The sequence below is a fragment of the Mauremys mutica genome, chromosome 10 (genome assembly GCF_020497125.1).
Source record: "Mauremys mutica isolate MM-2020 ecotype Southern chromosome 10, ASM2049712v1, whole genome shotgun sequence".
Classification (NCBI taxonomy): Eukaryota; Metazoa; Chordata; order Testudines; family Geoemydidae; genus Mauremys; species Mauremys mutica.
This window is the reverse complement of record NC_059081.1, coordinates 10,081,246-10,094,415: the sequence shown is the minus strand read 5'-3', so window position 1 is coordinate 10,094,415 and position 13,170 is coordinate 10,081,246. Positions and strand designations below refer to the sequence as shown.

At 39.9% G+C, this 13,170-nt stretch overlaps 1 protein-coding gene across 1 annotated transcript in view; it reads right to left on the bottom strand.

Annotated features, from left to right (window-relative positions):
• Window positions 1-13,170, bottom strand: part of SLC49A4 (solute carrier family 49 member 4) — a 125,135-nt gene that overhangs the window by 61,454 nt on the left and 50,511 nt on the right. The window contains exon 2 of the mRNA XM_045032271.1: window positions 7,530-7,623. Coding sequence (XP_044888206.1) covers window positions 7,530-7,623 — 94 coding nt within the window. The remainder of the gene's footprint in view (window positions 1-7,529; window positions 7,624-13,170) is intronic.

Sequence of the window (13,170 nt, the reverse complement as noted above, 5' to 3'; positions counted from 1 at the left end):
ATCCTGGCTACTCGCTTCTTGATAACATCCCGAATGGCACTTTCTGTGATGTTCCTCATCATGGCATCCGGGCACATCAGAAGACGGAAGGCATGAGTGATCACTGCAACATCGCACAGATCACCCATACAGGGACGTTGGCGTCACCCTGCCTGTGCGAGATGTACACCAGTTCATTGCTGGCTCTCTTGGGAGGAAACATCCACTTTGTCACTAGCTACCTGATGGTGTTGTCTGCCTTGTTCAGAGATACCTTCGCCACGGCAGATCCCCTCAGGACGAATGAGATACGAGGGAATCAGGAAGGTGTTCAAGGCACTGATCTTCTGCCGTGGTGCCAGCAGGGAGGAGGATCTCTACAATGGTATCCTCAGGTGTCTGTTGGATGCAGAAACCTGTGGGCGTGCCGAGACATTGGTATATTTTCCCGTCCTCAAGAAAGATCATAGGTTCACCCTGGATCTGAAAAGATGTCGCCTGGACTGAGTCCATTCTACTGCCATCGATATGCAGGGATGTGCACCTCCTAGCACTGAAGTGGAGTTCCATCCAGTTGGCAGGATGGCTGGTGATGTCAAGCATTTGTTGGAGACACTCGAGGTTGTCTGTGATCAGGACCAGATTGCCTGCGAAGGCCAAGATATTCACGCTATTGCTGTAGAGGTCAAAACCGCCTAGCCTGCTGGAGATGTCTCAAATGAGCAGCTCCGTGGCTAAGTTGAAAATGATGGGGCTGAGGGGACAACCTTGCTTCACACTGCTATGGATAGGAATTTCAGGCTTCTCTCCTTCCATGGAGCGGATGGTGGTGGTGCAGCCTTCATAAAGTTCCTGGATCAGTTGGAGAAAGTTTTCAGGCATCCCAAACTCTCACAGCATGGCAAAAATGTGCTGGTGGGACATCGATCCAAAAGCATTAGCCAGGTTGAGCCACGCTAAGGCACATTGCCTCCGTGCCCTCCTGGCCGTGCGGATGGCAGTCTGAAGGACAAAGTTGTGTTCACAGCAGCCTTCGCATGACATGAAGCCTTTCTGGATGGAGCTGATGGCTCCTCCATTCACCGACCAGTCTGTTATCCTAGCCGCGAGGCAGCTGGCATACAGTTTGTACATGTTGGAGCAGAGAGAGATAGCAACTCCAGTTGCTAGGGTCATCTTGCTCGCCTTTGTGTAGATGAGCACCGTCATAGGCTTCTTCCAGGAGCTGGGCGTACAGCAGAATTGTTTGCATTTGTTAAAAAGTGCAGTTAGTACCAGGCAGCTGGGGTTTCGTTTTTTCAAGATGTTATAGCGAATACCATCTTTTCCTGGAGTTGTGTTTTTGGTCTTCGTAAGTCTGGTCTCTACTTCCTGTGATGTAAAGTCTTGTTCCAGGTCTCCTGCACAGTCAATGTGCGGTAGAAGATGAAGGCACTCTGGACGCTGCACATCGCTCTGAGCAACGCAGTTATACATACCCTTGAAGTATGAGAATAGTCTCTCTGACGAGATTGTGCAGTAAGATGAGGGCCTGTCGAGGCTCTGTCTCATAGCATTAGGGTGGTTTGACCAGTAGAGCTTCTGGATCCTGGCTGCTGGGTCATAGCAGTGACTGATGTTCCTTCTCCTGGCTTCTCTCCTGTGGTGGTGGTGGTGGTGATGTCTCCACACAGAAGTTCTATGAGCAGCCGGTGTGCACTTATTGCAGTCTCATCACAATCTATCATGTTATTAGAGAATGAGCTGACTTTGAAATGACCCACATCAGATCAGAACATCTCTCAGATACTAAATCTGTGTATATCTCTTCTCTTACCTGTGTTAAAAAAAAAAACTTGTAAAGTTGTGAAAAAACAATGGAATGTGTTCTTAAAGTTAAAATAATTGAAAAAGTGTAGTTACTTTTAAACTAATATTACTGAAAGCCTACCAGGAGAAAGACAAGGATTTACAGTGAAACAAACACTGCAGTATCAGGCCAAGACACTGACATCTCTGTCAGACATACTGTCAGTTAAAAAGCAACAACATAACAGTATAGCGAGACCCCTGACAGTACAGCGACAAATTCACTCAAATCCTCACATCATAACACCACGTTATTTGTACAGCCATCATAGCTGTCATATACTTGAGAATGTTTTTTTGGTCAAAGCTTTATCCAAGTTTGAAAAATGGAGCCATATGAAATGAAAGCTTCTTTTCACCATTTGTTATTAAGAGACTACTGAGGTAAAACTAAACAAACCCAGGTCAATAGCCTTATTTTTCTTCTTTCAATGCTATTAAAGATGTTCTGAAACCCTATAATCAGGGAAGGTTATGGTAAAGCATCATGAATGCCAGGCAAATTGACTAAATGCGAACAAATTTTAAAAGACCCAATATGACATGAGTTGCTGCATGTCAATTGTGTCATTGCCTAATCATGAGACACTAGACACAGCATAAAGAAACAAAGTCTCAAGGAAGGGCTGCCACATGAGGAGAAATGTAAAAGAATAGGATAATACTCTGCACTTCTTTGGAGTCTTCTCTCTAAATATCACCAAGGGATATTATGGTAAATTTGTAAAAATATTAATGAGTTTGAGACTCACACCACAGCCCAAACCTGAAAAACAAAACAATCACCTTCACAGGAGGACATTACCATTTTGTATTAAGCATTTTCGCACTGCTGGAAGCTAAGACATAAAATGGTTGGCACTTGTCTGTAAAACACTGCACCTTCCTGTTAGACGTACTCTAAGTTTCCAAGAGGTAAAGAACTTCATGTCTCCTCAGACAGGCAAGCATTGCCCAATACTCAATTTTCTCTAATGACCCTCCATGCCCTGAGACTGACACTCAAATCCACATCAATCATGAAGGATATTAGGGCTTATCTACATGACAAACTATACCTGTATAAGCTAGGGTGAGGGCTTGGCTACACTTACAAATTTGCAGCGCTGCAGCAGGGTGTGAAAACACACCCTCTGCAGCGCTGCAAATTGCGGCGCTACAAAGCGCCAGTGTAGTCAAAGCCCCAGCGCTGGGAGCCGCGCTCCCAGCGCTGTCCGTTATTCCCCACAGGGAAGTGGAGTACGGACAGCGCTGGGAGAGTTTTCTCCCAGCGCTGGCACTTTGATTACACTTAGCGCTTCAAAGCGCTGCCGCGGCAGCGCTGCCGCGGCAGCGCTTTGAAATGCAAGTGTAGCCAAAGCCTGAGATTTATAGCCATATAGTTATACTGGTATAACTCCCTCTGTGTATGCTGTTATTCCAGTATAACAGCACCTTTTTTTCCTGTTTGGTTTATGTCACTTTGGATGGGTTTTAAGCTAATCTAAAAAGCCACTATTAAACTAACAGAGTTATATGGTGTTCATGTGAACATACTTATTCTGGTGTACCTATACGGGTATAATTACACCAGCGTATCTGGTAAAATCGTTCCTTGGGAGACAAGTGTTTCCGGACTGAAACATTTTTTAAACAAAAATAAAGAAGAAAATGCACAGAGCATTTCCGCTTTACATACAATATTTAAAATTATTTACTCTTGTTTTTACAAGTAGAATAAATATTGACGTCAACTGGATGGAGAAAATTTTGCCTTCATATCAATCACAAATATTTTAGATTTAGTGCAAACTGAAAAGATAAGAAGAAACCCAATTTAAATCTGCATATAAGAGGTGTGGAGGCTTTCATCACATTTAGAAATTTATTTAAATAACCTTTTTACAATTTTACAAATTTACCGTAATATCCCTGACACTTACAACAACAATTATCTGAGAAAGTCTAGATGTGTCTGGTCTGAGCCTACATAAATTTAACGAAGGATTTTTTTTCTTCTTTAAATGTAACAATGGATATTACATTTACGACATACTAACTACACAGGCATGAAAGACCACCAGTCCTTAGCACCACTATGTACCCTGGGTCCACAAGTCTCATGCCAATATCTATAACTCTCCATTTCATCCATGTCCTTCAATCCAAACTCTGTTAGTTTTATTAATTTTTGGCATGGGAGTCCTAGTTTGACAGTCCTGCTAATGCACTTAGATCCCCCTCTTGTAGGTTCACCAGAAGGATCAGCTGCCCTGGGAACAGATCCATAATGTAATTCCTCAGTCACACAAACGTACAAACTTAATTCTGACTTAATACTGTCTCACATGCAAGTCACATTACAGATTTTACCACTATACCTATGCATATAGGACACAAGTCAGCTGAGGTCAGTATTAAGTTTTGTTTGAGTGTGACTTTAAGGTATTGGATGTGTACATTGTGGGTGGTTATACACTAGAACTGAGGAGTTTGTTGTGGACTCCATATTTGGGGATTATACTGTTTATGTAGAAAAGCATGTGAGTTGGTGTGGATGGAACGTAAATTTAATTCGTGATCTCCTGGATTTTTAGTGATCACTTTGATAGGAAATGTGCTTGAACAACCTTAATACTGAGTTGCTAAAGGTTTTGGGATAGAATGTCTACTAGGCCAAACTGAGACTGAAAAAAACAAAAATAAAAACCCAGAAACCATTATTCTAATTCTATTCATCATCATATCAGTGCAACTCTCCCATGGGTAACCATTACATATGTTTCTATAGATTATTCCTTGGACTCTAACAATATCATTACAGAATATTAAAAAATGTTTCAAAGATTTTCACTTATGCCACCTTCTAAAATAGGCATTATAAAGAAGAAAATCAGTTTTCAATTCAAGAAGACTTTATTTGTGGAACAACAAACTATTCAAGTATTGCCAAAGCATAACCTGTTAATCCTATGGGCTGATGAAAGCTCATATATTTATGTATATAAGTATTTGGAATAACTGCACAGTTGAGGGCATAGCCAACTGTTACAAAATTTAAAAACAAAGCTGTATAAAACAAGAATGCCTATTTCAATAAGCACAATTTTACTCGATAAAAGATTTCTCAAGTGATGTAACTTGGCTTTCAGTTTTCGGCCTCAAAATGCAAAGTTAACAGCAGATAGCTGCATGTACAGTGTGAACAGTGCAGTTACAGTTGTCACAAGAAATCTACAATAAAAAGAACAGCCTTTTTCACACAGTTGGGAAATAATTCATCCTCTGTATATTTTTATCACACAACCTAAACGATCAAACTATTTCCATAGGTAGAGCTGTAATTCCTAAAAAAACCCTCTCTACTTTTATAGAACAGGCAAAATATCTAGCAATTTTATCAATTTCAATTTGAGATTATATATATTTTCACAGCACAAACAAATGAAATAAGTAACCTTCTCCATCAGAATTCTCCTCAGGCTACCAATAGATCTATTGGTTTTAAGTAGCACACCTCACCATAATAGCTAAGAGCTTCCCTGATAAATTAGATATGGATGGTATGGTCCTTATTGGTCTTCATCGAGTCTTCAGCTCCTCTTCCTTACCTAATTTAAGCAGCAAAGAATCCTGTAGCACCTTATAGACTAACAGACGTTTTGCAGCATGAGCTTTCGTGGGTGAATACCCACTTCTTCGGATGCACCCACGAAAGCTCATGCTGCAAAACGTCTGTTAGTCTATAAGGTGCTACAGGATTCTTTGCTGCTTTTACAGAACCAGACTAACACGGCTACCCCTCTGATACTTACCTAATTTAAGAGGCTCTTGGTGAGAAAAACACCTATAAGGGAGTGGGGTTTTTTTTCTCCCTCCTGCCCTACTTCCCTTCATTGTGGACATGGTGGAAATGTTTACTCAAAAAGGCTGATTTAATTAATCTGATCTTCTCCAGAAACTTATTCCACAGGCAACAGTTTGAGAATACAGTATCTCTGGTGCTTAAATACTTCATAACCCTACTGCAGCAGGTCAGAGGTGAAAGAGTACAAAATATTTCATTCCACTGCATTTAAACTATTTAACACATTTTTGTAATATTTAATTGTTGGTGCTGGTGAGAGATACAGGATTGACAGAGCTGTAGACTGAGTACTGCTACATATCCCCAGAACAGGTACAGCATGGGCAATCAGCAAGAACAACTCCCCATGCTGCCTTGACAATATGCTTCAACATCACTTCACAGCCCATTGAATCCTTGAATAACCTGCTGCGACTAGCAACAAAGATGGTTAATATCAGGTGTACCTGTGGTTTTGTAATACACATACTTGTCATCTGAGAATTGGAATGAAATCATCAACACATTACACCTAGGTCATTAAACTAGTCATCACGTGACGGTAACTTTACTCACTACTGACCTGGTCTGGATTAGAATCAATGACCTAGATTACCTGTACCCTAAACCATCCAACTCTCTCTTTACAACTTACCTGATTTGCCGTCTGTAAATCTCTGCCCTACAATGTACTTGGCATTTCAAAAATAAAAGCCACTGTTCTTTCCTCAGCAAAAAAAAGTTTCCACATTGCTATTTCATTTTGGAGCAATGAAATTCAGGAGCAAGGCTAGGAGCAGGAGAATTAAAAAAATTCCTTCTCTTTCATTGTTCTCTGCTGAATGATCCACAAAGAGCAAATATATGTGGTCCTAGAGCAAGGCAATTATCCTGCTCCTATTACTGAAAGCAAAGAGACATGAGGGTAAATACACCACTGAGTTTCTAAAGCAAGGAGACACTTCCAGACCAAAAAATCCTTTAAAATTAACTCCTTTTCTAGATAATAAGATACACACACACACACACACACAAATACTTATGAGTCAATGCTACTATACTTTTCTGAAGAAAAAGAAATGTATAGCTGTGTTATTATGCTGCCTCCTATTGGCAAGAGAGTGTATAAAAACAGACAAATAAAGATGGCTGAACAACAAATGGTCATTTAGCATGACCATAAATATAGGACTTGTAGCCTGTACTACAGACAGGCTTCCAAATTCAAGACATTCTAAAGAAAGGCACAACTGAACAGTTTGGATTTATGTGGCTTTATTAAGGTACTACTTTCTATTCCCATCTCTGATATTGCCTATGTGCTAAGGACACATTTCAACCACATAGAAAGCAAGTAATTTTAAAATATATATTTTTTAGGAATGCGGATTGTAATATACTGTATGCAAGGGGGCACTTTCATATTAGTTCATTTGCCTCCGTGTTTGATCACAGAAATCCAATACGTAAAATGTAAGCTACTTACTTAACATTTAACAAACAAATAACCTATTTTTTATTTTGTGTGGGATGATTAACTGTATGATCTTGGGCAAGTTTCTTAACCTCTCTATACCTCAGTTTCCTCATATGTAAAACTAAGCTTAATGCTTATCTTCACAGGGGTGTGGTGATGCTTAATTAATTGAAGTTTATAAAGTGCTTTGCAATCTCAGATACCATGTAAAAGAATTATGCTAAAATCAATTCTGAGAAACAAAGAAAGAAGTGTTACAGCTAGTTTAAATTGAATGGATGTTTCTATATATCAGAGTCTGATATGGAAAACCTTTGTTAACATTACTCTGTATTGTAATAGCAGCGAAAACGGACATTTAAAACACGCCAAAAATGTGTATATATATTGTCCACTTACTTTTTTCTTATTGTTAGGTCTGACAGTGGTACACATCTTAGGCCGGCTCCTAACACCATGAGGAAGGATGTTAACAACACTGTTACCCTGAGACCTAAGACAAACAAAAATTGCAATATATTAAAATTTTTAAAAATAAAGCAGTAATAATGCTAAGAATGAAGTTGAATACATACACATACATGCAACCTGAAATTGCTTCTTGACACGCCATCTTTTTCATAAATACCTACATAACCATGAAGCTTTGTGTTAATACAGATATCAACCATGACTTCACATTGAAAAATACAGACCTCTCTATATTCAAGCTCCAACCTTTCAATCTTTTGCAGGATTTGGGCCAATCATATATAAGCACCTTTAGAAGAGAAAAATACTATACAGTTTCACTGGTACTCATGCTGAAGGTTCCTTATTATGCACAATGGATGTGATCTGAAATCTAAAAATCTCTGGACTATATATGTAGAGGGAGAAATGGACCCCATACGCATTCTTTTCTGAACACTAAATGAAGTAGTGAGTTTTTGTTTTGGTTTGGGTTTTTTGGGGGGAGTGGGTGCAAGGTTTGCTGCATTCTTTCATAAAGCAGATTTACACTTCACCTTGAAGAAATAAATTAATCACTGGAAAAATTTGCCTTCTTTGCAGTGCTTGCAATTAACAGAAGTTTTTGATGGGTTCAGATCAAGTTGTCAGAGGTTGCGTGCATAATACATTTCTAAAAAAATAAGTTACAATTGACTGATTCCTTAAATACTTTTCCCTCCAAATCTGAGATTCAGGACTGAGAAACTGCTAGATCAAAAACAACTTCATCTTTAGTGCTGTAATTTCATTTGCCAACTACTAATGATGATGTGTTTCTGTCATCAGTAAACAGAAGGAAAATAGATATATCTTGACAGAGTTAAATTTTGACAGCCTTATGAAATATGGCATATATCCAATGAAACAGCACTTGTACATTTCATATTTATGTGGCCATACATTTCATATCTATACGGCCATACAACTTGAAGTTCATTCACAACAAAAGAAAGCACTGCATGTAGCAGGATGTCTGTGTCCCAGGGAGCACAGACTAGTGGAATATTTTTTTCCCTGAATTATTCAATTACATGAAACTTAAAACAACTGCAATACTAATAGGCAAATAAGAAACCTTAATAAATGCTTCTTGCTCTAAACCCCCTTTCTGTAAACTTGCAGAGATCCTGGGCTTACCCACCATTTCTGAACTACAACTGAACATAGATAATTGCATTTGTAGATACGAATAAAAAAAGTCCAGCCCTGGTTCAGTTGCCATCCATTCATGCAACATATGCATTGTGTGCCCCAGAAAAACTAGCTGCCCCCTTGCGCGAATGAGCACGGAGGATGCCATTTTAAAATTGTGTCCTCTGCACAGTGTGACTTAGCTTGTACCACACATGCAAGGGCACATTGCATGGAGGATGCCATTTTGTGAAGCATCAGGCATGCAAGTGTGTAACTGAATATACTAGGTATGCACTGGAGAGTGGGACCAAGATAAGCAGTCAGTCAGTCAGTGGTAGCCACTAGCCAAGTTCTGCTAAATTTATATACAGGAGAACATAGAAATTCATATAGCACACTATAGACAAATTATATGCACACTAAAATTGCCATGTTAAACAAAGCCCCTAGATAGTTATATACATAATTGATTTGAAACTTTACTGTTTTCTAAAACAAAATCTACTTAAATATTTATGGTGCTCAAAAACCAAGATGTCCCCCCTACTGTTTCCACTTCATTAGCACACCTGATTCTTTTCCTGCTTTAAAGTGCATCCTTGAAAAATGCCTTTTTATATGCTTCTGTTTCATATGTTCTTCTGTTCTCTGTTCTGTACCATATACTCTCTGACTAGCCAGCACTTTCAAAACATTATTTCTCTGTAAAAGCTTAAGGCATAGATTAAAGTTCCACACAGGTTGCTGGAATAAAGTCTCATTAATGGCAAAACACAAGTGTGGAAAATAAAGAGAACATCAAGTATGCCCAGGAAGGGGATGGCAGCAATCACTGTTACTGTTGTCCTCATCAGTGCTATCCTACAGCTGAGACCAAGCCAGAGAGAACTCCCACGGCAAGTGTAGAATTAAATATACAAGGTGTGCAAGTGTACAAATGAATCATCTGTGATAGACCAAAGTTAGTGGCATAAACTCTTAATCAGTTTAGTACAAAATTAGTTAAATTTAGTTTAAGTGACTATATAATTAAAACAAATAATAGTAAATGGACAGTCAAAACCAAAATTGCAATTAGTGAGTTCTTACAGAAAAGCAGGAAAATATCTGAAACAGTATTTTAGTGAAGCAATGTATAAACGTGAATGGATCTATAGGTGTGCAGAAATAAGGTATAATGCTGACCCTGTCTACCTTTTTATCAAGGAAAAGAAATTGCGGAATAAGGCAGGATACAATGGCCTAAACAATCTACAAAACGTAGACATCATGAAACTAGCCAGAAACACCTAGCACCCTGCATACAGTTACAAACATTGGGACAAGCTTACACTGATCTTCAGTTAGATGAGCAAGAGAGAATTGCTGTGAGACAACACACACAAAAATTTGCTATATAGCTTGATTCTGACAGCAACTAATTTGTGCTGTATGTCATCTTGGAGAACAAGAGCTGGCATTTCATGGGCATAACAAATCAGATGATTCTCTGAGACAGGGCAGTTATGTAAAAATCCTAGAATTAGTCAGTGAGTTCAATTATTTACTCAAGCAGCATCTGGAAACCTCTATTGTTTTTTCAGGAACAACAAACAGAATTCAAAATGACCTTATCAAAGCAGTAAGTAATGTTCGATTTAATGTCATTGTCAAAGAAATTGAGGAATGCCATTTGTTATTATTTTACTGGACGAAACCTCAGATATCACCAATAAGTGTCAGCTTTCGACTATACTGCATTATGTGAGCAAGAATGGTGATGCTACAGAATTCTTGGTTGGTTTTACTGAAGTTAGCAACAATGGAACTGCAGCTGGCCTTTATCACTATGTTGAAATGGTGTGCCAGAAGTTTAAATTCAGTGACAAGTTGGTAGCTCAGACATACGATGGTGCAGCAGTAATTGCAGGTCATGTAAGTGGGCTTCAGAAACACATTTGTGAAAAATTCCCCTGTGCATTTCTTGCTCATTGCTATGCTCATTTTTTTAAATCCTGCCCTCAGTTTTCCAGGATACAGTATCAGAGAATGACTGATTCTTTTAAAAAATTTAGAAGGAATATCTGCATTTTTCTCTTGATCTCCAAATCAAGCTGAACTTCTCTGAAACGTATTTAAGCAAAGCCTGCCTTCTATTTGTACCACAAGATGAAATTTTCACTCAAGGCTTGTACAAACTGTTAAGCAGAACAGAGAAGTGTAGTGCAAAATCCAGGAGACTGGAATGCTCATCTTTTACCTCAGCCAAGACTTTTCTGACCATGCTTGATGATTGTCAGTTTATGTTTCTCCTTTGCCTCTGGAGTGACATATTTGAAGTGACAGGAGAGTTATTTGATGTTCTTCAAACCAAGATGAACAATACTGGGTTTTGTATTCAGCAGATTTGTGAGACAGAATAAATTAACCAAAAGCGACAAACTTTTGATGAGTTTTGGAAAGAGGTGTCAGAGCAAGATGCACATGAACCTCGGGAAAAGAGAGCAAGAGAAGGCCAAGCAACATGTAAGCGTCTCTTCTCTGAGGTTACTGACAATGTCAGCAAACAGATGTCAGTAAGATTTGAAAGCGTAGCAAAACTTGAATTTCTCCAAAAAGATTCAAGGAGTTCCACACACATTTTCCAGCTGATAGTCTCATATCTCTGCAAGTACGTTACCTCAGTATTTTTTATATTAGTCAGCTGCACTCCGAACTGTTTGCTGTGTACAACTCAGAACAGCTCCAAGGGAAAGATTAATTTGGACTTGTACAGAACTATTCATATGCTGGATTTACATATTTTGCTTGTCTGAGGTCAACAAGTCAGATACCTTAATTATGACTATTCCCTACTCTACTGCCACGATGGAACAGTCTTTTTCAACTTCAAAGTGCATTAAGACATTCACATGCAACACTCAGCACAGCAAATGCTTGTCCAAATTGGCTTGAGTGATCATCAAAAGGGAACTGCTTATGTATCTGCACAGCTTACCAGATTTCTACACCTTGGAGTTTCTTAAAAAAAGATAAGAGAGTGGATTTTCAGTTTCAGTAGAAAGGTTAGGCAATCACATATTTGTATATTCTCAGCTTTCATTATATTTGACTACTAGTATTTGCCAAAACATATGTATCTGGTTTATTAATTGACAGAGGTAGGTGTTTAGAAAATAAATAGTTTCATCTGTCATCTAAAAAGTTGCTATATGCCTTAACAATTTCACCGCGCACAACTGAATGGCACCCATTTCTGATACCTGGCTGCAGGTTGGAGGGATGAATGCCGGGACTGCCAGAGCAGCTTCTAAAGATTGAGAAGAGCCTCACTGATTGGTAGTGTGATCTTGGAGGAAGAGGATGTGTGGAGGATATCAATCAGTTTATGCTGCTGGTTCCTGACTTCCTCCAAAGGAATCTGCAGAGAGTCTGCAATCCTGCAGAATAAGTTCTGAAAATGTCTGAAATTGTCAGCAGATGTAGGAGGTGGAGGCATGATAGCCTTGCAAGAGGATGAAAAAAGTAGTGCTGGTGGAGCGTCCTCCTCCTGTTCATCAATGCGTTCCTCCTCTTCAGTTGGTACAGGCGGGGGTTCAACCGCTGGAGGACAAGAGACTAATGGAGAAGGAAGATGTACACGTCTCCAGCTTTGCTTCCTGGGAGAGTTCCCAAACTGTGCCCTGTACATGGCCTATGGGTCCCAATATGGCCAGTGTTGAGGGAGTGGAAAATGTGGCTGCATCCATAGTGGTCCATGTCAAGATTGTGGACCAGATGTGGATTGTGGATAGAGAGGATGAGTTTGTGTGATTTGCCTGGCAGATGAGGGAGCAATGGAGCCCTCCTCTTCCTCCTCATCACTGGGGAAGAGAGGTGCCATCCTAGGTGGAGAAAGGGAGGAGTGTTGTGAGTCCAGAGAGGAGGGTGGAAGTGGGAGGAGGTCATGTTGAAGGAGTGAAGACTCAGAAGTGTCAGATTCCAGCAGATCTTTAGGATATCTAAAGTCTTGGGGGTGAGGGGGAAGAGCATCATCTGTGCCAGTGTATGACTCAGTGACGAAGGGTGTATTCTCCTGAAGTGTCTGAAGATGGTGCCAGAGACTTGGCCGGAGCCAACTGTTTCATCAATGTCGGAAAGGCACCAGTGCCGGCATTTTTGTCAGTGCTGTAGCTCCTGAAGTCGGCCTATCTCACTGCCAGAGTTGGGAAACTGTGCCAAGGTCTGTAAGTCTGCCCAGTTTGGATCTTTAGACCGTTTCTTCATGTCGGTATCAGGGGTATTTGAACAGGTCCAGGAGCTGTGTCCGCTGTCAGATGATGTTGAAGCAACAGACCTCGCTGGGAACGGTTTTTCTTGTGGGCTGTGCCTCAAAGTGTGAGGAGGGAGCCCGTTTCTTTTCATCCGAGTAAGAAAAAGAAAACTTTCTCTTTGG